Source organism: Apus apus, chromosome 1 (assembly GCF_020740795.1).
Source record: "Apus apus isolate bApuApu2 chromosome 1, bApuApu2.pri.cur, whole genome shotgun sequence".
NCBI classification, from domain to species: domain Eukaryota; kingdom Metazoa; phylum Chordata; class Aves; order Apodiformes; family Apodidae; genus Apus; species Apus apus.
In genome coordinates this window covers 99394137-99421926 of record NC_067282.1, presented here as the reverse complement: position 1 = coordinate 99421926, position 27790 = coordinate 99394137, and the positions used below count along the sequence as shown (strand labels likewise).

The 27790-nt window shown below is 40.0% G+C and overlaps 1 protein-coding gene across 1 annotated transcript in view; it reads right to left on the bottom strand.

Moving 5' to 3' along the window:
* Positions 1–526: 526 nt before the first annotated feature.
* The window catches only part of ABCG1 (ATP binding cassette subfamily G member 1), a 53107-nt gene continuing 25843 nt past the window's right edge, over positions 527–27790 (bottom strand). Inside the window, exons 3-15 of the mRNA XM_051619089.1 lie at positions 17993–18110; positions 16695–16827; positions 15267–15317; positions 11309–11454; positions 10483–10606; positions 9303–9417; positions 8408–8553; positions 8131–8232; positions 5836–6004; positions 4974–5074; positions 4155–4313; positions 2738–2856; positions 527–1352 (exon numbers count right to left, since the gene is read on the bottom strand). Of these exons, the coding sequence (XP_051475049.1) occupies positions 1124–1352; positions 2738–2856; positions 4155–4313; positions 4974–5074; positions 5836–6004; positions 8131–8232; positions 8408–8553; positions 9303–9417; positions 10483–10606; positions 11309–11454; positions 15267–15317; positions 16695–16827; positions 17993–18110 (1712 nt within the window). The 3' untranslated portion in view covers positions 527–1123. The remainder of the gene's footprint in view (positions 1353–2737; positions 2857–4154; positions 4314–4973; positions 5075–5835; positions 6005–8130; positions 8233–8407; positions 8554–9302; positions 9418–10482; positions 10607–11308; positions 11455–15266; positions 15318–16694; positions 16828–17992; positions 18111–27790) is intronic.

Below are 27790 nucleotides of genomic sequence, written 5' to 3'. Positions count from 1 at the left end.
CTGCTTGGCATAATTAGACCTGCAGTATTACATGCTCATTTGCATATTTTGAGGAGACTCCTACACACAGTGTTGCCATATGAGGCAGTCACAAGTATTTTAACACAATACCCCAAGTTTTGAGTTGTGGACAGATCTTGCATTGCATCAGGCTTTAACAATTGCTCAGGCTTTAGGGATAGGTTCTGGTTTTACAATTTAAAAAGATGAGCCTTGGAGTGCTTTGATTGTTTCACTCACAGGAGGTAGATCAAACAGATACCGAGCATAGTTAGTATTTTAAATATCACAAATATTGAGGATTTAAAAGACTGCAAAAGAATGTTTTTTCAGTCATTCAATGACAGCTTGAACATGTCTGACTGCCTGTGCTATCTGCTGTTGCTTCCAAACTTGGACCACAGGTTTACTGCAGACTCAGAATCTGCCTTTTCTTCCCATCATCACAATTTTCAGACATGAGACTAGCTCAACAAGTAAAGCACCAGAATTCTGAATTTAGACAGAAACAAAAATAAGTTGAATCACTTCAGATTTGTTTTAAAAAAGTATTCTTATGAAAAAGATAACTTTACCTTACTAATTAATACATATACAGACTTTCAGCCAGAAGGGGTAATTCTGTGGAAAAGAACTGCAAAATAATGCATAGAAAACTGCAAAGATGAAATTCTGAATTCAAAAAGATGAAAGGATCTTAATTTCTTTGCATTCTTAGTTTTGCATCTCATTACCTTGTCACCTATAGATGACATTATACTATTCTGGCTACCAAGACTAGCATTACCGTATCATGAAATTGGTTTTCATAAGGAAAGTTCCAGCAGCCAGGTTTTTTATTACAGTTATGCTGCCTCGGTATTGATACTCTGTGGTGTAAAATTCCCTTCTATGTCTTCTTCCTAGTTAAAGCTAGAAAGTGTAATGAAAACATGACCCAACCCAACTGGACTGATTGGCTTAACACTATATGTCCACTATCCCATTGTGGTTCTCTATAGGCTAGGTGGCAACAGCATCTAGCTGGGCACTGGAGACTGGCCTGCCACAGTGAGACAATGTCAAGTGCCCTCTATTGTATGTCTACAGATCTTCCTACTGCATCTTTTTAGCTCTTTTTCCTTTACCTCTCTGCTCGGATTTTGTATCTGAGAACAAAGTAGGCAATTATGCGCAGAGAGAAGAAGAAAATTCCAAGAACAATGAAGTCCAGGTAAAGTTTGGCATTTTCTACGTCCAGTTCTTTCAGAATGGCCTCTGATTTTTGAAAATGGCAAGTGTCATCTTTGTCACAATGCAGATCTTCTCGATCCAGTCCATAGATGGAGAGAATAACTCCTTCAAATCCATATCTGGAAAGAAGAAGGATGGATTACAAGGAAAAGTCCGGACGTTCTCTGTTTAGAAGTACTCCACCAGCAACAGAACCCGTATGAGAGCTTGGCTGCAAACACTGAGGGGTTCAGTATCATTCTGATATGTATGTCTAGGGGCAAGTTCTACCCTTGTTGCAGTGAAGCAAATGACAATGTCACTGGCATTTTATGAGACTGAACAAGGACAGAAGTTTTGTCTTGAACTGCTTCTAGTTACTGTATAGTGCAACTTCTCCAGAGAAGAATGTTCAAATACAAAGCAGACTAATTGCACCTCATCTTCAGAAATTCCCCTTTTAGAAGTGGCACCATTAATTTCTTTTTTTTAAATTAAGCAACAGGAAAACAATTATGTTTAAGTCAGGAATATACTAATGCTGGCATCAACCCAGAACGTCTCTCCATTCTCCCTTCCATGCGCTACAGTGTCCCTAACAAGGCACAGTTCCCAGGTCTCCCCTGGCACTGGGTGCCCTTAGGATTTATCTTTGCGAGCACATACACCACCACGGATCACATGTGTACAACAGCTCCTGCTGGCTTCAGGAGATCCCACATGGGCTTGACAATGGTTTACGGCCTCACCTTGAACACTAGCTACTAACTCAGGGGGTGCAGTCTCTTAATCTTTAACAGACCACTGTGTAAGATCTCATTTGCCAAATGAGAGGGTATTTTAGCTTGGGTTTTCTCAGTAATAGTGCACCTTGGGCACAGTGGGGAAAAGGAGGATGGGAAAATTCACCTTCCCTCATTTCAGCTATAAACAGTTAGGTATTCAAATTATCCCTCTGTGCTAGGTTCCAGAGGTTTCCTGATAGCAATGTTCCCAGTTTAACACAGCTGTCTCAGACAGTGAGAGTGATTGACAGACAGGATATATCGTGCCTATGGCTCTTGAAACACTACTTTACATTAGAGATTACACAAATCTCAAGCCTGTTGTGGAAGTGCTATTGTAAAACTTAAAAACAGGTCTTCATCCAACAAGCCTACCTAGGAGACAGCATTTTCGTCCAAAATGAGGTGCTGGCATCCATTTCTCAGTTGGGCATACTGCTCCTATTATTTCAGAAATGCACTACTGCAAAATCTGTGGAGATCTGCATGTTGTGCAATCCCACTGAATTCAAGGGGACTGTCATGGGACTTGCATCTGATGATCTGTACTAAATGTTCCCATTTATTGCACATCATAGACAACATAAAATGCAGTGAGATAATGTGGTATACATCATATGGAGTTTTATATTCTAAAAGAATGTGCTGTGAACATAGTCTCTTTGGCACCCAAAATAACCAAGCAAAGGCAAACAAACAGCATTTCCAGGGTGTGAGGTTAATGACCTCCCTGGCAGTACCTGACATAGGAAATGTAGGACATCCACTGGAGGTATGTTGGGATGGTATCAAAGCTGACAAAAAACCCAGAAAACAGAAGAACTGGAATGGCAGTAACTGGGCCCACAAAAGTGGCCACCTGTGAAGAGAAGGAATAGACAGTCTCTTGTCAGCCAGAGAAAAAAAATAAAAATTAACTTGCTCTTTCATCTAATCTCTTGACCTCCAGTGCAGAAATCAGCCTTTAAAAGAGCAGATTTATGGCATATCCTCTGTTCTATGCCAAATCCAAACAGCCAGTGCAAATTCATTCTTTAGGCTGTGAGGAGTGATGCCACGCAAATTGTTCTTATAACACTACTCCCCGAAATTATCACAGTTCCAAACACCAGGAAATTACTAAATTTTCTGGGCAAGGTTTCTTGTGAGATTTCATGCTATTAGTAAAGGAAAAGGAGTCCCTCTCCTCTTCTAAACACTTCTACTAGTTGAAGGTTCTGGTTTGTTGAGATTTGTATAAGACTCCTCGTCCTAAGTATTATCCTTCCTCACTCACTCCTGACTGAGGACACACAGACTTCCCTCCTCATTAACCCCACATGCAGAGTAGATTCAGCTGGTCCTAAAAGGTGGTGAAGAGGATAGGGAACATCTCCTGCTGGGTAGCTTTGGTGGGGAAGATAGAGAGAAACTGGCCCAATTCCAGCCTGTTCTCTCTAGATCCTCTCCAGGGCAAAGGGCCATACAGGTATCTCTGGAGAGAGCAGAGACACAGGGATCACACAACAGGGCTAAGCTGGTCTCAAAGGGATAGCACAGGGGTAATCAAGTCTTCTACTGCAGAAATCACTACAGCATCAATGCATATTAATGTCAATACCATCTGTTATTACAAGCACCACTGAACAGTTCTGCTGTGGAACAGTCAGCTCAGCACATCTCCTGCCAGAAAGCAGAATGGAATTACACAGCCAGCTTCCAGTGTCACAGTCATGCCAACAGCTGCTTCTCTCCCTTCCTGTGCTGAGGTTTAGCTTCTGGATAAGCCTTTTCCTACTTGCCTCATGCAACCTTTTTGAAGAACCCCCTCCTGAGCTACTGATCCTCACAGCCTACCTGCACTTTGTAGGTGCACAGAAATGCACTAGTCCTACAGTTTCTAAGACCTGCTCAGCCTGGGATGAATAGCAAGTGACAACCCACTCAAACAGAGGCAGGCACAGTCCCACTGAGATGGAGAAGGAACTTCCTATCATCATAATCAGCAGCAGTTTAAGCTGATGCTAATGGGAAGCATCAAGGAGCTGGATCAGACCATGAGAACTTTTTGCCTGTCATCTCTCAACAAATGCCATGGGGACACAGCAGCAGCCAAAGGAATCAGTCAGGGTTAGGAGACAACAGGGTTCCTCTGAGGCCACAAAACACCATCGGTACCTGGAGGGATGTAGAGGCTGCACCTATGAGAAGACCAAGTGACTGAGCCACCAGGGATGTCATGGTTCCCAAGGCTGCGAAGAGGACAAATCGAAGTGCATCAGATGGCTGTGAAGTCATCCAGTACACGATGCTGCAGTAAGCCACAGGAAACATGATCTGCAAGGAGACATGCTCGGAGTTAGTCCATTAAAGGCAAACATTCACTGTTACTCTGCATAAGGTAAAATCACAGGGAGTTCTAGTTGATTCACAGCTCTCAGCCCTTCCATTACATGACAGGAACGGCTGAGGAGAATAAATATATCTGTCACAGACTGTGATATCTATCTTACTACTTGGGCATTAGAAAACAGATCCCACTCACTGTCAGCCCTCTTCAATTCCCCTTCTGCACAAAAACAAATATGATCATCTGTTTATTAAAAAAATACTGGGTCAGGTCTTCGCTTTTTTGAAGTCGTGCTGTTTACCCCTAGGGTGCTTCTGATTTGGACCTGAAGCTTCAGCATGCACATAAGGACAGTTTCTTCACTATTCAGGTGGTGAAACACAGGAGTAGGTTGCCCAGAGAAGTGGTAGATGCCTCATCCCTGTAAACATTCATGGTCAGGTTGATGGGGCTCTGAACAACCTGATCTGGCTGAAGGGGTCCCTGCTCATTGCAGGGGAGGGGTTGGATTAGATGACCTTTAAAGGTAGCTTCCGACCCAAAGTATTCTATGATTCTATGATAAAATACCAGTACTGATCTTTTGAGCAAGTGGACTTGCCATGAACTTAAATGTTTCTTGTTTTATTGAAGAGTGGAGCATATACCTGAAAAGGAACATCAGCCATGGTTTTGGCGAGATAGTAGGCTTTCAAGCTGTACCAGTAGTTCAGATGCTCTCTAAGAAATACTCCCATCTCAAGAGGAACTGCAAAGAACCCAAATTAGTAAATTAGGTTGCCAGTGTGCAACATTCTTGCACATAGTAACATATCCATATCTAATCCTGAACTGCTGCAGCCCTATTGTGTGACCTGAACTCTGAGACCTTTGACAGACCAACAATAGTTCCAGTGATTTGTAATCAGAGATATAAGAGGACAACCCTGTGAGTTGCTCACTGTCTAGGATATGTACCAGTCTACTCAGATGATATGAACCTCCCTCAAGGTGGCTTTTTGAAAGTGAAATGGTGTTAAAACTTAGGAAACTGGTTATTCTTTTTGGTTCAATGGGGAATCCAAAGTAACAGCACACCCAGAAGTATGAACAGTCTACATTGCAAGAATTTGCTTTTGACACCACATGAATACACTGCTTTCATACAGAAGTCATGACTTAGAAATCTTAAGAGAAATTACTACAGCTTTCCTAAGACCAATTAAAAGCTCATGATGCATTTGAGAGGCACTGGCACCTTAGGAAAAGGGGAAATTCCACTCCACGACTGTAACAGTGAACTGTCAGGGTTGAGAAACAATGGCAAAGCTGGAGAGAGAGAGATTCCATTGGACAAGCCTACTTCTGCTTGCCTCTACACAGCAGTTCAGTGAGTGCAAGATTTATCTCCCCATGTCTTAGAAGTAGAAACACAAGTCAAACGTTCTTTCATATCAGACACATTTCAACACCCTCCCAGTTTACTGTAATCTCCTTGTCCATTGATGATACAGCATGACTGATACTCACATGTAAGGACAGTTGGCATGAGCGCAGCAAACATAAGAAACAACATGGAAAAAAAGAGGAAGCCAGAGTTGCTGAGGACTTTCTTTGCTTCATTGCCAATGCCTAAGTAGAGCAAGCCGATGAGCAGTCCAATGCCAATGTGTGAGGTGATACGCAAGTGTGTCAGGACCTGCAAGCAAGGAAAGAGTAGTGTTTCTGATGAGAAAGTCTGGGCTCAGTGACAATGTGCCTGAAATCCAACACGCAGATTGCAGAAAAGAAGTACTTAGACCCAGAAGAACTTACAGAGAAAAGTTCGTTTCCTACTCGCAAACTGGGCTTCAGCTGAGGAAAACTTACAGTAATGAGCTCCCCAGAGTCAATCAGACAAATTACAGTATAGAAAATTTATTCCTGTAAACAAAGGCAGAAACTGCAAAGGCTACAACCTGAAAACTTACTGTCTGACAATGTCATGGAGCCACTGGCTCTCATTCATCAGGACAAGAAGACTCTGACTAGAAAATAAATTTCCCAGAGCAGAAGGGAAGCAGAAAAGGTATTTCAGATTTGTACACACCAAACTAACTTAACCAGGCATAAATTAGCCGTTTGTGCAGAATTTCTACAAGATGTACAGAAGAAAAATAGAAACAATAAAATATGGAACAACTGCAAGACTTCACAGTTGAGCATGAAAAAAATCTTTAAAACAAATTTGCTGGGCCTCTTTAGCTTGGAGAAAAGAAGACTGAGGGGAGACCTCATCAATGTTTACAAATGTTAAGGGCGAGTGTCAGGAGGATGGAGCCAGGCTTTTTTCAGTGATGTCCAGTGACAGGACTAGGGGCAATGAGTGCAAACTGGAGCATAGGAGGTTCCATGTAAATATCAGAAAAAACTTCTTTACTCTGAGGGTGACAGAGCACTGGAACAGGCTGCCCAGAGAGGTTGTGGAGTCTCCTTCACTGGAGACATTCAAAACCCACCTGGACATGTTCCTGTGTGATGTACTCTAGGTGATCCTGCTCTGGCAGGGGGGTTGGACTAGATGATCTTTCCAGGTCCCTTCCAACCTCTAGGATTCTGTGATACCTGCCTGGGTGCATGGCAAAAGCAGTGTAGCCGCAGCATCTGAAGCTCAGTGAAGCTCAGCTTACCCTGTTACAAGGGTAATTTACCCAAGCTGAGTTCCACATGACTAAACTGCTGTTGGTTTCCAAACTACCTTCCCTGAATCCAGAATGCACCCACCAGTATATTGGCTGTCTTTTCCCTTGTCTAAGGACTGGTATGTCAAATTTATACATCAATATATATTAATATATATTTTGTCCTTCCCCCCTCATGTAAAGTACTGAAAACCTTCCAAACCCCAGAAAAAGCAGCAGATAAACACTACTCAGATTCATCAAATTGCACATTTGCCACAGAGAAAAGCACTTGGCTAACCACTACCAATTGCACTGTACATGGGTGAGTCTCTCAGACAGGTGTGCATGTAAGGTCTAGTTGAGGAACATCATGTCCTTAATTTACACCTGTTAATGAAGGGACAATCCCATCTAGAGCATATTTCAAAGCATGAATCAGACAACGTAAACAATCCTATCTCTTAAATTCATAATCAACTGAACTACTTAAGGAGACAAGAAAAACCTTCCTGAGTAAAAAATAAAGTGTTCCACTGAGTTTTGCTAATGCAAATGAGGCACCCAAAGCAATTAATGAACTTACATTGTAATTGCAGAATTTGTGATTTCAAAGATTTAAGAAAAAGGAGAAAGATGTGGTTTTTCCCTTGGGAATGACGATGTTTTTTATGATACTTACTTACTCCATATTGATTTTAAATGAAAGAAAAAGAGATATGCTCCTTTTTCAAAGAAACATAAATTTTATACATCTTTTTTCTGTTTCACAAGGAAAATGAAAGACTTCAAGTACTAATCCTACGTTACACTGGAATTATTATCTCTGCCACCCTGAACTTTCTGGAAAAGCTCATTTTGTGGCACACGAGTACAATTTCCCCCTCACTTTTTAACAGGATAAATAACTATATAAAGGAATTTCCCAGCACAGAAGGGATGCTTTTAGCCCAGATGCTTCTGAATTCCTCTGAAACAAACTGTTGTCCACAATGAAGATGGTACAATTAACACTAAGACTGAAAGATCCGTCTCTTCCCTTTGAAATTCTGTGACAATCTTCACGCATGGGCTGTTGGACAGGACCTTTGAGCTGTATTACATTACCTAAAAACCAACTGAATGGACCTTTTGGCTACAAAAGTTGCTATAATGGCAGTCTTACCGAATCCCTCATGATGGTGAGAAACGTTCTTTTGAAGAGGATACAGAACTGGGTTAGGCAGCTGGCAGAGAAGCTGTGGCAGCCTTCTGTGGAGGAGGAATCCTGCGGAAACACAAAAAAGAATAAACTCCTTTCTTTGCAGTATCTTGCTTAGTTTTCTTACACAAATCCCCACTCTCCTCAGCTGAATATGCCCAGAAACCTCCTCCGCTGACTTGAGGATTCAAATTCTCTTCCAACCTCAAGCCATACCCGTTAGTTGTGACATACAAAATACCTCTTCAGAGGGCCGGTGCCAGAGGAAGGGATTCTCATTCTCGCCGCCAACATCTCTCTTGTAGTCTGTGTCACATATCCTCTCCCGTACTGCCCTCACCAGACGGCTGTTCTGGTCTCCATATTCACCAGATGCTACTTCCATAACTACACAAACCAGAAGGTAAGTTACAGATTTACACCACTAACTAGTTAAAAGTCTTATTATTTAATTCTGTTTATTTTATAAATCAAGGCCCTTGATTTTGCTGTGCTGACAAAAATAGGAGTCTTGCCTAAAACAGACTCTAAAGTGCCACATGCAAATTCCTATGCACACACACACCACTTAACTGCATCTTTCTATAAATTTTCACACAGTTCTCCTTCAGCCTGGAAGTTAAGCGAACCATTTTATAGGAAAGGGAGTGAATATGGGATTGTCTTAGTAATAAAAAATGACAAAAGTCTGTTTTTGTGGTCCTTACTGCTTCTTTGAAATTAAGAAACGTAATGAAAAAAATCTCAGTGCTATTAGCTGTACAATATTACTGAGAAAAACCAGAATACTGGAGTCACTTTGAAAAGCTACTAAAACTAATTACTATGAAACACTGAAAAATGTGTTTTATCTTTAATTTCCTGAACCTGGACTTTCACCACTTCTAGTTAATATTTCCATAGAAATAGCACATTAACACGGAAACAATATTTCCATAGAAATAGTAACTAGATTTTACCACTAGATGGCATTAAAATTACTTAGAAAAAAAAGAATACATTAATTTTGAATTTTGGTACCTATACGTACACATGCACAAATGTACATAAGTATAAAACACATCATGGTCCCCATTACTCTGAAGATGCTAATCAAATACAAAGTATATTAAATAAACTATTCAAATTGTCCTTACCAAAATCTGCTGGATTGTGGTAGGTTGGGCAATTCAGCCCCAATTCTCTCAAGTAAGGGACTAGGTTTAACACCTTCCCACGGTATATGCATTGGCCTTGACTTAAAACATAGAGCTGGAAAACAAGACAAAGAATAATAATAATAATAAAAAACACTAAAAAAAACCCCCAAAACGGTTCATAGTAGCAAAATATTTGAACCTCCTATCTGCATGACAGCAATCCATGAACCTAGCGACCTCTTGTCCCTGTGGGAAGAGCACTTTGGGAAGATTTGACACTACTTGGAACTATATTTGCATGGAATTACAACTAATGGAAAAGTAAATGGTTAAGATTTGAAACATTCCCTCCAGGACTTATAGCACATTAACATGGAAACAGACGAATTCCATCCCTAGACACATGCTGAAAATAGGCAAGGAACAGTATCATCGAGCCATCAAATTTCCACACATAGCAATTTTGGGTTGGAAGATAAGGCTGGTAAATGAAGGAATGGAAGGAGAGGTGGAACAGCACAGCAATGGGAAACAGCTTAATTATTCTTACTTTTAGCTACACTATTGACTTTAAAGAAACCTCCTTGCCAGACTGGCAATCTGCAGGAGCTTGTTCAGCTATGGTGTAGCAGGTTTTCTCTTAGCTCTCACAGGTCTAATTTGAACCTCCTGACAAGATCAAAGTAAATTTAAATCTAACCTAAACACGTATGGTTAGGCTGCAGAAGACCTTCCCCTCACTTAATTTCAATTATTATTGTTTCACATGAATAAACTCTTCTGGATTTACACCTGTGTAGCTAGGATGGGAATATGTACTAGCAACATTGCAGACATTGTCACTTAAGCTCTCTTGCTCTTAAATTACTCTCATTTACTCTACTGCCAGCCCTGTGTCCAGGGACAGTGGTGGGCGAAGGCATGAAAAACATAAATGCAAAAATAATGATTTCACAATTATATCAACCAGATTCTTTAAAAGCACTAAATGTAAAGAACAGAAATGGTCAGAGGAGAAGAAAAAACACAAGTAAACATATTTTACTCTTATTTATTTAATTTATTTCTTCTAATTAAAAACATACTAGAATTATTAGTGTTTTTACTTAATGACTGTAGCCTTGAAAGTATATGTTATATAAACCACACATAAAGAGAACGAGTTGGAGAATAATACCTGATCAAACAACTCAAACAGTTTAGCGCTGGGCTGGTGAATCGTGCAGATGATGGATCTGCCACCCTGGGCTAAAGCCTTCATCAAAGAGACAACCTGGAAACATGATGCACTATCCAAGCCACTGAATAGAAGGAAAGAAGCCGCTTGTTATCCACATGTCCAAAGGCACCACTTAAAACTAGCACAAATATTTGCTACTTCGGTCTCTCACTATTATCCTTTTACAATTTTTCTCTGTAGCAGTTTAATTTTATCATAGGTCAACGTTAAGTTTGTATTTCTCTGTCAGTCTTTTAATTAAGATGGAAGCGTGCCTGAGAACGAAAAATAAGAGGATTCTAAAAGCTATCTTAAAGGACTTCTGCATTTTAGGACTGTGGTTTTAAATGATCCCAACTTTAATGAATAGATACATATTCATAGCTCTCCCGGCCTTTTCCTAGACCAATCACAGAATTTTATTCTAAATACGCTGCATTTATTATTGAAAGTCACACTTACAAGTGCTTATATTCAGGCTATCTTTGCTTGAAAAAGAAAACTCAAGCCAAAATCTGAAAATAATTTCCTCACTCTCTCTCCCTTCCTGTCTCTGTTTCTGTCTCCCTTAGAAAGTGTTTATAGTCTCCTGGTTAGCCAGTTACAGCAGTGATCCAAGGCACTAAGTACCCAAATCAAATTATTTCTTGTGGGCTTATTCAATACTTACAGGCAACACAAAACAAGCCTTTTACAAGGATTTAGAGCTGAATAACCTTTCTGCAGCACTGTTCTACCACACAAAGCAATATTTGTCTATCTTTAATTATCGGCCTTGAAGTACCTGGTTGGTTCATCAAAAAACATGACAGGAGGATTGTTCACCAGCTCCAAAGCAATGGCAAGACGCTTTCTCTGGCCTCCAGAAAGACTTCCAGTCCTAGTATTGGCACATGTCAGCAAACCGAGGGCTGTCAATATTTCCTTTACCTAGTAGAAACACAGCAATGCATCATTTCAATTTGTTGGCACAAAATAAAAGCCTCTTTACTAATTTTCCTGGAGAACGTAACGAGCTCATGACTGTTTCACCATACATGCACCAAAGCCTTTTTCCATCTAACATAACAAAGTAGATCTTAAACATTTATTAGATTTAGTGGGGCTTAACAGCCTGCTGTTCACTATTTTGACCCAAATTCTACTTGTTTGTACTACATGACCTGTCTCAATATGGCAGTTTGGCCTGTGAAAATGGAGGAACAATTAGTTCTTCTATAGCACCCCATGGATATGGCACTGATATAAGAAAAACTTCGCAGCACATGAGAAGTTATTACACAGGGAAACCACTCACCTTCTTTTAATAGAACTTCTTGGCTGTTTTTACAAGCGACTGGAGGAGAACTTGGTCACAAAAATCAGTGGTTTCTATACAGCAATGACCTGCTCTTATCTTATCTGTTCTTCATAGTCTACTCTTTAAAGTGCAGCTATTGATTTTAAGTGTTTTCATTCTCCTCAGAGTCAATTCAGTTGTTACACATACTCTCAGATATTTAGGATTTCCTCAAGGCACAGCCTCAGGAAGTGCACAGCTGGTCCCAGGTTCTTTGAAGCAAAAGGAGAACTACCGCAGCTGCTATTAATTTCTCTGTGTCAGTGACTGTAGATCTGGCCTGGTAGACCTACATGAGGAAAATAGCTCTTTGGCACCAATATAAACACCAACATAAAATAAGTGAATCCAAGCTACATTGATCACCCAATTATAAAATCTATCACTCACAAGATAGAAAGTCCAGACATTTAACACCTCACAGAAGTATAGGAAAAGGAACCTTTCATTTTTGATGCTTGGATAGAGGAAGTCTTCCAGAAGGGGTGGCTAACACAGTAAAAATTGATTAGACCAACCAGTGCCTGACCTCTCACTCATCATGACCTCGATTTCCAGGAGCTACCTCTCTTACTGAGAGTGGGTGAAAAAAGAAGAAAACTCACTAACCCTCCTTTTCTGAGAGAAGAGCCCAACTACCTCCTTTCCTTTGTATCTAGGAAGGATGCTACAGGACAGGTCAGCAACACAGTTCAGGTCAACTAGGAACATAAACTATGGTTTATTGGAGGAGTTTTCACTTGTCCCTGTTTTAAACAAGCACCTGTAATCTTACTAACAAAAGTGCATAATAATGATCTATGATAAACACCTATCTTACAATTTACAGTAACATGAATTATCTACTCCAGCACAGGCCAGTAACACCAGAAAATTACTCTCCTTCTAATAGTTATTGAATAAATGCATACAGAACAGTTGTTTTCTCCAAGAGTTGTTTATAATTACAGTAACAGTGTGAACAAGGAAATTAACTTGCTTGGCCTAACTTACTAAAGTGTAAATGAATTAAGACTTTCAAAGTACAAATAAAATTAACAGATGTTTCTAAAAAAAATTAGTTTCCAATTTAAAAAAAAATAAATCTGTGTTTAGCTCATTAAAAAACAGTAATTGAGAGAATCAAAGCAATCTTAAGCTAACAAACATAAGTTGATTCTTCTAAGTTTCCCTCTCTGGAGCTCTTTTTGATATTCAAGGATTCTCTGAGATTAAAGAAAAGCCAAATGTTGTAGTTTGGAAATAAATACTGACAAATGACAGCCACAAAAATGGCTGTTCTACCTTTGAAGTCGCCATAATTTTCACATTTCAGACAAAGGGTGTACTTTTCACCAGGTGGGTCAGAAGTATTTCACCTTCTCCTTTACAAACCTCTGATTAAGAATCACATGACAGCTATTGTCAGAGGCATCTTTTACTAGAATAAGAGACTCCTCTGAAACGGTTAAGCCCAAGAAGTAAATTTTAGGCTTCCATGAGTGACAAAAAAATAGTTAAACTGGCATCTGGGGAAAAGCAGGAAGCCTCTTGTGTTCCTGAGACAGGAGGCAACGACTTTCTCATGTCCATGCTCCACTCCCATGCCTGTGTCCTCTTATCTCCTCCTTCCTCCTGCACAACTTGCTTTCAGCTGAGTCTTGCAAGGTGGCTTCTTGCAGTCACCTGCATGGTTTCCTAATTTGCTCACGGAGGGTCCCCTCAGTGCATGGCTTTGGGAGCACAAAATGCACTAAAATTAAAATCTCACCCTTCTTTCTATTTATGAAAAAGAATACTGAAAAATCATGGAAAGCCCCAAAATTGAATTTTATGGGAACACTGGAAGCTCTCTATACCAACAGTAGCTCCCTTTCTGTTGGTGGGACAACTGAGTTATGAAGCCACTAGAAGACTTGTCTAGAGTAACATACAAATCTCTAACAAAGACAGAAAGAGCATCCAGCTTTCTTGGAAGGTAAATCTGAATGCTAGCCATGGGGCTACATTATCACATGAGCCCCACTGGCCCTAAGCATAACCCCCACATAACAGAGGCTTCCTCCTTGAGGAATCACAGAATCACTTAGGTTGGAAAAGACCTTCAAGATCATCAAGTCCAACCTGTCTCCTTGTTGGTGCTGTTGTAATACTAGACTGAAAAACATCTTGAGGCCAGCCAAAAATACTCCAAACACTTTCTGAGCTACTGTTTCACTTCTCACGACTCTTACAACAATGTGAACCATCTCTGCTTTCACTACTGCTGTGATTTTTTGTTTAACTCCAAGCATTATCCTCTGTGGGCATACATGGTTTTGAAACATGCTGTGCAGCACTGAACCGTTCCTCTCCTAAGCTTTGGTGTGCTCTGGTAATTCCACCTGAGCAGAGACAAGTGTCTGAAATTTCTGTGTCCTTAGGAACACACACACACAGACACTTTTAAGCGCAGAATAAATGTGTAGAAAGGGCACATTTCCAGCCCTTTAAAGACAACTAAGATAACCAAATTCAGCTGAGAAAGCCACTTTATGCACAAGTTAACATGCCAGATGCCATTTTTTCTTGACACACACCTCCAACTAATTTTCTTTAAAACAACAGCCTTGTGTCAGATGAAGTGATGGGCAGGAATCATGGCAATCAGATGGGTGAGAGAAGCATACCACCTAGCGCAGGTCCAGCTTGGTTACAGGTCTCCATGGGCAAAAACACACTAGGATTTCTCTTCCACTCAGGAAAGTCGTATGTCAGCCACAGGGAGAAGCAGGACAGTGCAGAAAATGTGGAAGAGTAAATTGTGTAACTCATTCCCAGTGTTTTAGAAAAGATACGTGCATGATTAAGCCTGATTTCCCACTTGTCCAAACCTCAGTCACCCAAAACAGCTTCAAAATTAATTAGTTTCTATCTTAACTGCAATTGTATTAACTTTTCTATTGCAACAATATGCCCACCAGCACAGTCATAAAGATCAATGCTTTCAAACATGAGCACAGCAATTTCTTCAGCAGTTACAGGAACTGCTGATTTTTTTATTAAACCTTGGAAAAATGAAGGCCTACACTCACTAGACATCACTGACTTATCTTGTCACACACAAGATGCCTGAGCCCTGACATTAATGTAAGATAATCCAAGGTGCTAAGGCATATTGAAATGAATCTAACAAATCCTGTGGATTAACTTCAGTAGATCTTTTACAAACATTTACTCAGTCTCATAGTGAAAGCAATTTTCATACAGACTGTAGTAAACATTCCCTCATAATGAGACCTGTGAACTGTGAGGTTAGGATTTACTCTATCATTACATGTCCAATACAATTCAATGTTAGATAAAAACATCTGCCTTACAGATGTTTTGAGGACATCTCTTTGGTGTCCCCAAAAACTGTCAGTTTGATGGACAGCATACATACCATTTCTCTCCTGCCTTCATCTTTCTCTTGAAGTTTCAGATGAGCAGACACCTGGAATACAATACAATGGAATTTGACTTTGAACAGGCCAGAAGCACAACAACCAGCTGAACTGGATGTTTTAAGCACAACATCCCCATGTACCATTTAAACAACTTCTTCTAACCTAGTCAGGAAGGTTGAAATCACAAGCACCACATATACTTGTGCAGTAGGTAACTGAGTATAATCTGACTTAAGCTATCACCCAAGCATCTGACAAAAAGCATACTAGAAAAAACGCCTTTCTGCAAGTCAAAGAGCTTGAGAGGAAGATGGGAAAGTCATGCTTTTTACATTGCCACTAACTTCCCAGGCAATGCTAGAATCACAGGGTTTTTGTGCTTCATCCACACCATAAGGACAAACTGCCATTCTCCAGGATGTTAACAAATGAGTACAGAAATAATCTTGTAGAAGTTGTCATCTGCTATCCCAAGAGACAGATCCACAAAACATTATGATTAACCCTTATTAGAAGCAATTAAACTGTTAAGTAATTATTTTTGTCAGAGCTTTGATTAATTAATTTAGAAAAGTATCATCTGGGCCCAATTCTGCAAAAGCGGTCCTATGGGACTGACTAGAATGTTCAAGAAAACTAAAGAGAAGAAAAACTTTCTCACAGAGAAGAACCTTTGCAGAAAATTAGCCACATAAAAACTAGTGATTTCTTCTGGCCTTAGAATCTGTGAATTGATGCTACCACACAGTATGAGAAACCTTAGCCTTATTAACATCCTCTGAGAAAAACTGGCTTGTTTCTCAAGCTGAGCAACAGGTACTTTTAGACTGATTGGTCAAGCTGGCAATTAGTAAAATTCTTGTTAGTATGAAAAACAGTAAGAAGAATTTACATTGCCTCTAAGTCTTGCGATTATTCTGTTCCTGTTGTTCTCATGTGAAGAACTGGAAGAAATTTTATACAATGCCTTTATTAAAGAAAAGGCATGGAAGAGTAGAAGTAGCAGACACCATGCTAAAGTAAAAATAGCACTTTTCAGTCAGAACATGGAAGAAGGGGAGAAAGAGAGAATCAAGGTTACTCCACCACCACTGAAAAAAAAAAATGGTGCCTACAAAGGCTCATTCTGTGCCAAATTGCAGGTTCATTCTGTAGGTTTAAGGAGTACAGCTTAGATCTTCTTCCAAATCATTATGCTGGTCACAAATTGAAAATGATAAAGCTAAAGAAGCTCAGACAACTCCTAGAAAGATGAGCTTTATATGGAATTCAAGGCATCATCAAGGTCCAAGCACTTTCATTCAGGGGGATCAAACAGTGATAATGGCTCTTGGCATTATCAGGAGTAAGAACCTCTGCACCATACCCAGAGTTTTTTTTATTTTCTTCCATGCAAAGAAATCAAGGCAAGAAACAAAGCTCACCATCATAGCTTCCTGGACAGTCAGATGAGGAAGAAGCATGTCATCTTGCATGATGTAGCAGGAGACTTTGCGAAAAGATCGCAGGTCACGAGGCTGTCCATTTATGAGAATTTCTCCTTTCATTCCCGTCTCTCTGAAACGAACCAAGAAGATAATTAAGGATGAATCTTGCCTTCATGTGTGCTGCCACAGGCCTCAGTATGTGGAATTCTTAAGTAATTATTGCCACTATGGAATAAAACAGATACAGCGGATGGAAACTGATTTATTTAATTATCACGCTCTCTTTCACAAGACATTTCACACAACGCTGCTGAAAATTTTACTCAAAGTTAGTACCAAATATGTGCTGTCTTCTATGGTAGTCTGAAAAAATATCACAGAATCACAGAATTTTGAGTTGGAAGGGACCTTAAAGATCATCGAGTTCCAACTCCCCTGCATGGACACCTCCCACTAAAACAGGCTGCTCAGAGCCCCATCCAACCTGGCCTTGAACACCTTCTGGGATGGAGCCCCCACAACATCTCTGGGCAGCCTGTTCCACTGTCTCACCACCCTTACACTGAAGAATTTATGCCTGATCTCTAACCTAAATTTTCTTTCAGCTTTAAACCATTACCCCTTTTCCTCTTGCAGCAAGCCCCTGTAAAAAGACCCTCCCCAGGTTTCCTGTAGGCCCCCCTCAATTATTGGAAGGCCACTATGAGGTCCCCCAGAGCCTTCTCTTTTTCAGACTGAACAGCCCCAACTCCCTCAGCCTGTCCTCATAAAAGAGGTGCTCCAGCCATTCAAGTAATTATTTTTAGGATTCTCCATTCTGTTCCTTATTCCCTAACAGCAATGACACAGAGTCACTTTGTATTTGGCCGTACAATAGGAGATTAAAGAAGATGAACCACAGTCACTTCACACACTGCAGTTTGGTCAAGAAGACATCAACATTATGAGAGTGTTGACTAAAAAGGGTTATTTTTTTCAAGTGTTTCTAACGTGATTTAAAAAATACCACAAACATAAGACACTGAGTCAGATTTGTTACACAGAATGGAGAATATTTTTTGTGTGTTCTGGACTTTAAATTGCTTCCTATTTTTAGATATAACTTCTTAACAAATAAATCCTACGTGAACAGAGGAGAAGAAAACAGAAAAAATAGAAGCAATAAGAATCTGAATCAAAATCTGTGGAATAACTGTTTCCTACAAACACTGGGGTAGGATTTCATCTGCTGCTGTCTTCAAGAAGCCACTAGGCTAGGTGATCTTATTTTACTTGGGACCGTCATTGTCACTGACCTGTATCCTGCCAGAATGTTCATGAGCGTTGACTTCCCAGCTCCTGAAGGACCCATAATTGCAACAAGTTCTCCACTGCTGAACTTCCCTGAAATTCCTTTCAAAAGTGTCTTATAACCTGAAAAAAGAAAGAAAGGTTCACTGAACCCTTCACAATCACATCTGGTGAGCAATGAAAGTTTATTCCTTCAAACACTGATGACAAACAGGCATTAGTGGATACCTACTGAGAAGGTGATGCTAAGATCAGCACACTGCAATAACTGTCAAAACAAAAATTCTGAGCAGGAATGGCAGCCTCCTCCCACTACACAGACAGTATGGTGGGATTACCGGATCACATACTCGTGAGTCTCTCTAGGGAAATGTTTCAAACAGGGATAAGAAGCCTTGCTGCCATTTGCCAAGTGTCTTCTGAGTATTTTCCTAGGATGCTGGTCTCTCTGTTACCATATCTAATACTCCACAGCAAACATAACTTCACACCCTTGGTGCAGACACCCCTCCAATCACTGCAGCTTCAATGCCAAAATTTTGCCATCTCACCAAACAACTTATTGGACATTAACAACCATGCTGTCAAAGGCAAAGCCCTCTGCTTTTGCTCATTCACTGCTAAAAGAGGTATGGCAAGAAACACAGCAAAAGGAGACATACAGGAAGAGACAACCCTGCTTCGTTCTCTTACCATAAGGACCCTTGTTCTAAGAACTATAAAGGCTTGTTTAGGCAGGGAGACTGTCTGTAATAACTCTATAAAAATAATCCCTAGGGAAATGCTTATTCCAGGCTAAGAACATATGGTGTTTTTTCTCATTTAGATTAATTCACTTCACAATAACATGCCACAATAAATATGTCCTCAGGCAAAGCTGTTCTAGAATAACCACAACATCAACTTTGAATATCTCACCTTATTCCTGAATAAATTACTCTTGCCAATACATGTTCGTTTAAAGCCCCAAACTCCATGTGACCATAGGTGTAAGCAAACTGGACTCTATTAAGAAATTCAGATTCAGACTTAGTTGTATCCATCTTATCCTGCTGGATTCCCATTTCTAGGCATAACGACTGGGTGTGGAGGGTAGAAAGAGCACTGATCACCGTTTAAACTTACCAGGATCTCTTTCCCTTTTCTTTTGCTTGCTTACTTTAATTTAATTAACAGTGCTTTTAGTTAAAACTTGTATTAATGAAAAAAAAATAATAAGGCATCAAAAATTAATCTCAGAAATTGAAAATGCTTCTGTAATTAAATTAAAACCAAAACAGAAGGGTGAAAGATCAAGCAGTGTTGGGATCTGGCAATCCATTTTGCCATACTAGTGTATATGCAGGCAGCATTTATATGCCACATGTAAACAACACCAGTGCTGTGATTATCATTAGCATAAATTGTAGATGGAATGTTGAAATACTGAAAAAAAATCACCTTGTCTGCAAGGTCTGAGAAAATGAATGGTGGATTATCTTCTCTTTCTTCCTAACTCCATCATTTCTTGGTTTCCTTTCACCTCTACTTAGCATTCTCTTTAAATTTTCTTCTTTTCTCTAGTTTCCATTCACACCCTTTCAATGCCACGAAGAGCAAACTTCTGCACAAAAACATTAACATAATGCTGCCACAGGATATGCCAAATCCACAGCCAATACTCTTATCCAAGCATTCCCCAGCCCAGGAGGAAAGCAATAGCCACAGAAGGTCTCTCTAGAAATATCTGATCCTACCATTTTCATGGGAAGTGTCCTAGGAAATGTAACTGATCAAAGGTATCAAAATAACAGTTTGCTCAAGTGCCTTTTTAAAAACAGGCCAGTAAATCTTCACTCTATAATCTTGTCCTGGACTTGAAAGAAATAACTTGTTTGAAAGCCCTAAGATATCATGGCTATGAGAACAGCAGTGTATTCACAATGCCTGTTTCTGGAGCAAGTCCTAAGAACAAAAGCAAAGAAAAGGAACAACTATTTTGAAGACAGAAAGCAACAGCACCCCAACAAGGTACATGCCAATGTCACCACCTTTTGGAAATCAGCATTTGAAGGAAAAGTACAAGGAAGAAATCAGACCTTTCAAACACAACAATATTTAGTAAATGGGATCTAGAGAGACAAAGTCCTTCATACTTTCCCTTAAGCATGATGAGAACCAGCTATGTCACAAGCCTATTAAATTTGTAAGGGATTCAAACATTAGACTTTATCACCACCTACTGCATTATGCACACACCCACCACACAGAAGTTATGTGCAGTTGAGCAGCTTTCTCACACTGGTCAAAAGCTGGCTAAGTTGGCCTGTCATTAACTGCCACCGGGATAGGATTTCTTTCACCAGGTACCATATGTAGAGCGTGGAGCAAAGTACTCATTGGGAGCTGTCTCTGTTCCCTGTCTACCTTGTAAAGCAGTTCAACATAACACAACATCATATGGTAATTCCATTACTACTTGAATTGCATGGGCTTGTTCTGATCCAGATTTCCAGGGCAAAGAGTTCTTGTCAGAGTTTTGTAATAGTCAAGTCATCATCAGTTTCAAGACCAGAACAGTATATATTGCACAAACTAATAGGGGAGCATAAAGAATGTGTGCTGCCATGAATACGGAGGGAGGTACAACCTAAATTACACACTTACTGTGAGAAAACATACATCAACACACATACCATTGCCTAAAACTGAAGTCTTTCCTCTCATTAATTGTGAGATTTAACATTACATTCACTGAATTCACTTTTCCAAATATAATTTCACAAATAATAACCAGTTTAGCTTCAATTGCAGTATCTTCCCCTTATTACCTGCATTTGTTTCTGCCCCTCTGACGGAAATTTCCTTTTTAAGTATCCTGCACACGATGTTAAATCAGAGCAGGACACATCTCTTCAACTCATTTGCAAAACAGCAGAGGAGTATGATTTAGGAAGAAATGGAAAAACCTATGAATTTTAGATCAGGACCCAAATCATCAGCATTTTAAGTTCCTACAAACTCAAACCCATCTTTTCTTTTTGACCGGAAGAACACTAGAAGCCCTTCTATTACAAAGGTTAATTTAGCAAACCCACAAAAAGATTTGATACCATAGCAGTAGCGTGGTGCTCAGTATAATCATTTATAATGAATTAAATTCCATAAGTAACTACAGTCTTCTCTTTCAGAATATTGAGGCTAATCTTTAACTGAATCAGTTGACCTAAAACTTCTCTATTGGGCCATGTGTCTTTCACGAGAAACAGATTATGCATTTGAAGGGAATTGTATTCTTACAGGACAGGGCTGTTTCAAATTGATCTGCCACATGTTAAGAGTTTCTCACCACCTTCAATCCTGGTTTATCTGGCCCACCTCGTTTTCCTTAGGCCACTGGGTCACGATCCATGCAGCAAGGAGTTTTGGTACCCAGAGTTTAATGAAAGGCTGAACCTCAAAGTGAACTCACCCCAAGAGGGATGCATGTTACAGGCCATTCAGTTCAAGCACCACAGCAGCTGTCTCCTTTTGGACTGGACTTACATCAAGACCAAATTCAGCATCACGACTTTAGTTATTTATCTTAAAACTGTTTTGATTTCCAATGGCAAAAACCTTTCAGTTTTCCAGTGATCCCTCCAGGAGTTACTGCAACCTCACCCTTGGAAATATATGTAAGGGTCGATGTCTGTGGTAATCCAAATACCAGTTTTCAAGAACTACTTAAAATACTAATTTGTTAACAGCACATTAATACACCATCACCAATCAGAACAAGTGCTCAGCAACCTTCTCAGTCCAACCAACTAAAAACAGAATACAAAAAGTAAGAAATAAAAACTAAAAACAGAAAATTCAAGTGAAGTTACATTTTTTTGTATGAGTTTCACCATACATTACATTCCAGATTTCAACTGCATCTCTTGAGAAGCAAATGCCTTTCATTTTCCTGTGCTTGGATTTCCCATTGAAAGCAAACTTCAGGCACTGTGATATCAGACCAGATTTGCAGCCAGAAACACATGCCTGGCCTGAACAGACTCCTGTTCAAAAGGCAGGTTTCTCTCACTGCCTGGATGCAGCACAAAGCCCACAGCAGCTCCTTGTTTAATGGGTTGGTTGAGGGTGACCTCTGGTACTGATGATGATGCTAGGGGAGCTCTCATTGTTCAAGTCATCAAAATTTTTGCTAATGGATTCAGCAAGGGAGAAACATGTTCATGGTTTTATCTGATTCCTTGTGGATTCTACAAGGATTTCTGGGGAGATTTTGTATCATCATTCTCACCAAAATTATGCTTGATTTGGAAAGAAGCAAGCCACCTCCTTCCCTTACTTAGGGTAGGGCATGGTTCAGAATGTGCCTGAATCAGCATTAAAAAATTATAACTAAAGCTCCTTCCCTTATGGTGAATTTCCTCAGGTAAATACTGTCTCTAGGTTTTTTGACTAAAATGTTTCATTCATTTGCATTCCATTAGAAGTAATATACTCATTTGTTACTCAGAGGAATGTCACACAGACTGCTAGAGTTTCTAGGCATTGTAGCCCAATTCTGTATCCATCAATAGGCATGAAGAGCCCATCTCAGGTCCTGGGTGAGCACAGCAGGCTTTCCCTGCTCGCTGTAATTTGAGCAGGATTTGCCCTTCCCAATATATCTGAACTGTTTCTCTTTCATTACAAGCTCTTCTGCAGGTAGGAAATAGCTGTCGGTATCCTGCAAGTACCGCTTGCCTGAAATTGCTCAAAGGTTTCTCAGAAAATTTGCTATAGCAAATAGGTAACAGCAAATTTCAATTCAAACAGCAAACAGCTGAAGTTTGGCAAAACTTTACATGGCTGAAAAGTGAGACAGAAAATAACTGGCATTTAGCACTTAAATGTGAAAAATAAAAGCATCGTAACCTGCTTTTTCCACGCGCCCTACTTGCAACCAGATTGAAGTGCAGAGTTTCCTTACTAAAAAGCACTGTATTTCTACATCTTTTAGTGGTGCTTTTTAAAATGAGATGAGATGTATTCCTGCTCAGAGACAACCAGCTGGAAATACAGAAGACACCTCTGGCAAGTACTATATTACTAACCTGCCTTGCTTTAATACCTTCAATAAGCAAAATACTTTTTAAACAGCTAATCAAAATTAAAGACACCAATTTGTACATTTACAATACCACCAGTCAAACTGATTGATAAATCATGAGGAGAAACCACAGCAATTCTTGGCACTGTATACTGATCCTGTTCCATTAAAGAACCACCATTGCCTTTTCCTATTCTGAAATTCATAGGCTTAACCCTCATCTCATTTCCTCTTGTTTCAATCAAAAAAACCTATGCAAAAGTCCAGGGAATTCTCCAACACAAAACCCAAAAAAAGGAAGTGGAATCAAGATCCCAATCCACACCTTTCCTCTTGAAGCAGAGGTACAGAGACCTCCTATTATGAAAAAATACTGCTAGAAAATCCATGATTTTGCTGCTGCCCCTAAGATCTACCATACCCACATCTCAATGGATAAAGACAATTCCCTGGATTACCTACTGTGCAACAATGCAAGTCAGAGAAAAACAGACTGAACAGTTCACATACAATATTAAATGGGAAGTTAGTGACTTATGGATGAGAGAAAACACTTGCACAAGTCTACCCAGACCTGAAAAACATCCTCATGATATATTACAGACATTTCATTTGTAGACTCTTCAGATTCATATCAGAAAACTGAACAGCTGGGGAATGCTGGCAGAAACTCCACAGGGAGGAACAAGATGAGAAACACACACAGATAACAGCCCAAGGCCAGATTTACACTAGAAACATTTGTAGATGTAATAAAACATTAGCTAGGGAACTTATTTCTTCACTTTTTACTTCAGCAAAAAAGCTTTTTCTGTATATCTAGATGTAAATACACCAACAAGTCCTCTTGCCCATTCCTTCTCTGTTAGTCACTTTCTGCACCTCAACCCTTGTACTCGCCCCTGAGAAGAAGCCACTGTCACATCAAAACATCTACATGTGCACTGGTAGAGGCTATGCCAGCCTGCTTCATCTAACAGAGTTCTATCCCTGTGAAGCAAGGGTAAGCAAGCACAGGCAGCACAGAGATCTACGTGAAGTTCCTGGAGAAAGCTGCCCCATATATTCATCTAATGGAGTCTTAACGCAGTCTCCTCATGTTTTACTTCCTCTGGCTCCCTCTGCACAGAGTGAGCACCTTCCTAGCCCCCCAGAAGCAAGTACACACTTACAGAAGAACAGCAGGTTGGTGCTGCAGAGCACTGAGGACAGTGACAGTATCTTGCACTCACTGTGTTACTTTTGGAGTGCAGAGTCACAACCACATAATCTTATTTGCACATGGAAGGAGGTGCAGGTTACTCTTCTTTGCACATCCATAACATAATTGTGCATGTAATTACTTTCTGATGATTTACAGTTCCATTTTACAACTCAGCAGTCATGCAACCATCCAGTTTGTGCACGTAAATGTGATCACTGTTACTAGGCATGCCGGGAGACGCAGAGTGCCAAGGAGCCACTGCAAGGTCATGGCCCAGTTCGTGGGTCTGGGCTATTTGGAACACACCATTTCAGAAGCAGCTTACAGCAATAGAAGATGATGTTGTTACTGAAGGGGTCAGTGCCCTTTGCCCGCTCTTCCCGGGACATCTTCCGGTCACTTTCCCTCAGCTGGCTTGCAAATGCGACTATATACTCAGTGAGGAGAGCGAGCCCATCCACCTGGAAACCATGCCTTGGAAATTAAGAGCAAAGAAGGTTTGTTTCCAGGTACACGGGCTGCAGGGCTGTCACTGCTGGGACAACACAGCATGGTTCACAAGCAGGGTGGGGAGGTGGCACAACCCTTCCAGCACCTGGCGACCTTTCAGCTGTTTGTGCCATCCAGGAATCCATCTGTTGAGATTCCTACTCCTTTCCATTCTGAAACAAAAACAGGACTTACAGTTAAACAAAATTACCCCTTATACACAATTCATGCTGGGCCCTTAAAATAATTTAATTTCAAACTGGATTGTTTGTTTGCTTTGTTTTAGTCTGAAACAAAAATTACATCACTTCCCAATGATAAGATTAAGGAGATGTTTTCTGCGTATTTCAAATTCTGTTATTAACCAGCCAGGGCATCCTGTTCTCCACTCACAACATGAGTACAGAACACTATCCTTTCAGTGGTATAGATAGGGTTTGCTGATGCTTAAGAGTTTGTAGATCCTTAGATGAGAGAGATTATCTGTATCAATCGATAATTATTTCCATAATTTGAACCTAAAAAACCCAAACCAAACCAACCAAACTTTTGATGAGGATTATTTAAAAGGGCATTTCTTTCCAAAGCTCACTCTACTCAAATAGCCTTAAATCAAAGTCAATTACAGGTACCAATACTAGGCAAGAGGCATATTTTCCAGGAAACATGTGCAACAGAAACTGTTTTCCTGGCAAACAGAGCAAAAATATATTGCTTTAACAATAGGAACTTTCCTAATTCTATATTGGCCCAAACTCTTTAACCTCTTTAAAGCCTGCGGGGCAAAGTCACACTTCTAAAAAATAAACCTGTTTAAGGTTAACTGTCTACCAAATAAAACCTCTCTGTAAACTCACAGGTCACTGGTTCATGGCTTCCACCATAATTTGTGTATCACAAGTGAATAAAGCTTTTTATTAATCCTTTTTCCATTTTAGCTTTAGAATTCACACATCCATGTATTTCCATTCCATTCACACCTCTCTCACCGAGGCAGAACAATAGGATTTTCCATTGCCTAAGCTCTGAGCCCTCCTTTAGGACAATTAAGGGAATTTACAATTGTAATGTATTCTTGTACCTTGCCTCAGAGAAACGACCTTCATTATGTAAATTTCTGTAACACAGCATGCCAGGCATCACGACATCAGGACAGAGAGGGCAGAAAAGTCAAGTGAGTGCTTGAAGGAATCAAATCAAACTCCTTTGCCTCAAAGTCCTCTCCAACTCAGAAATCAGGAATACATTTCTCTCAAACTAAAATTACAGCAAGTCTTCTATGCTTTACCAAAAAAAAATAAATTAAAAAAAATCCCTTGGCAGCAAAGCTCTTTCTTTTCTGGTGGACTAGGCTGCATTTCTTAATATAGCCCACAACCAGGCCTTCTTAAACATACTGCTCTTGATCCACAGCGGATTTCCCACTTAGTGATCATGGGATGGATTATTCATAACTTAGATGGAGAGCTTAGCCCATGCTCACAGCTAGCCTTTTAGCATTAAATCCACCTAATTTTATATGTCTAAAAGTTTGACATTTACTCTAAACTCATTGTTTTGGACCTATGTATTACCAACAGAGAGAAAGAGGCACACCTAACAAGTAATTAATTCTGCCTGTTTTGCATTCCTATTCTGGGAAGCAATAAATAACGCTCTGGAAGTGCATCCTTCCTTTAACTATAGTGGGAGCTCAGGACAATTAGCTTAGACTATACATCAAACCTCTAGATGCTGTGATAAATCTCATCCTTTGCCAAGAAAATAATGGATTATTTCAGTATCAGTCACAGACAAAATGGACATCACAACATTTTCTATGTTTTTTAAATGTCAGTTTGATCATGGTCCCTCATTTGCTTGCATGATCGCAGTAATTAAGCACACAAATTACACTCTCAAAACCTTCAAGTTTGATTCGCGCTCTATGTGTTCGAGACGCCTCACACGAACAAATCAAGAAGAGCATCCTGCCCATGTTCAGGATGTACAAATGCATTAGACACTGTGGTTTTACTTTATCATTAGTATTTAGCAGTCACCTTGCACTCTAATACCTGGGGACAGTTGAGAAGTCCACAAATTTTTGCTTCAAGCTATCTACTAGTTCAAGAACACATCACTGTATTGGTAGCACTTGGTTCAAACTTAGCCAGAGAAGCTCAAAGCCTGAAAAACCCAAATGTGCTTTGGAAGATTAGATGTTAATCAAAAGCTGTGTGTTTGAGAACAAATTTTAAAAGAGCTTTTCAATTTTGTTTGTGTGGGTGCCTACAATTTGACTTCTTTCACTGCAGTTCCTTTGTTCTAAACATAGCAGCTAACTTCCTTCTGTGGCAAGTCAGTAGAACGGACAGTACACTGGAGCCTAAAGAGAGACCATAAGCCCCCAAGCCAAGACTTATGAACATGGAATCCCTAGTTACTAGAAGGTACCTGTCCTGGTAGGACATGTATAATAAAAGAGAATACATTGAGGAAAAGATGGCAATCTAGTTGAGAAACCAGTTCTAGCAGAGGGAGAATCTTAAACCAAACTGTAGATTATAACAAATCTGAAAAGACCTTTTAAAGTCACTGTTCTCTCAGATCCCTGGACTAGATACTAAACTTACGCAAAACACTGGATATGACAGTTCACATTGTGCAATCATATTCTTAAAAAAGCCCTAAGTACCTGAAAATTTCACTCTTGAAACTTTGAAATAAGGGTTGTGTGCACTATGCTCTTCCCCTATTACTATGGCTACTCACTGTATTATTATTTTAGTACCTGAATACTGCTGCTGGATTTTTTTTGCTCCCCTCCCCGAATAACTAATTAGATAGGACAGTCTGTTAGGCTGCAAACTCTGCAATGCCACAACTATGAGTTTGAAGTTTCAATAGATAATACAACATCACTCCCCTTGTCTGGCTGTATCATATCTCCTGGTCAGGCCATGTTTCTCTAGAAACAAGATGGGTCTTACGTACACGGAACCACCAAATAACAGGAAACTGCTGTGCTTGCAGGTGGACACAGAATGTACAGACTTCCTTGAA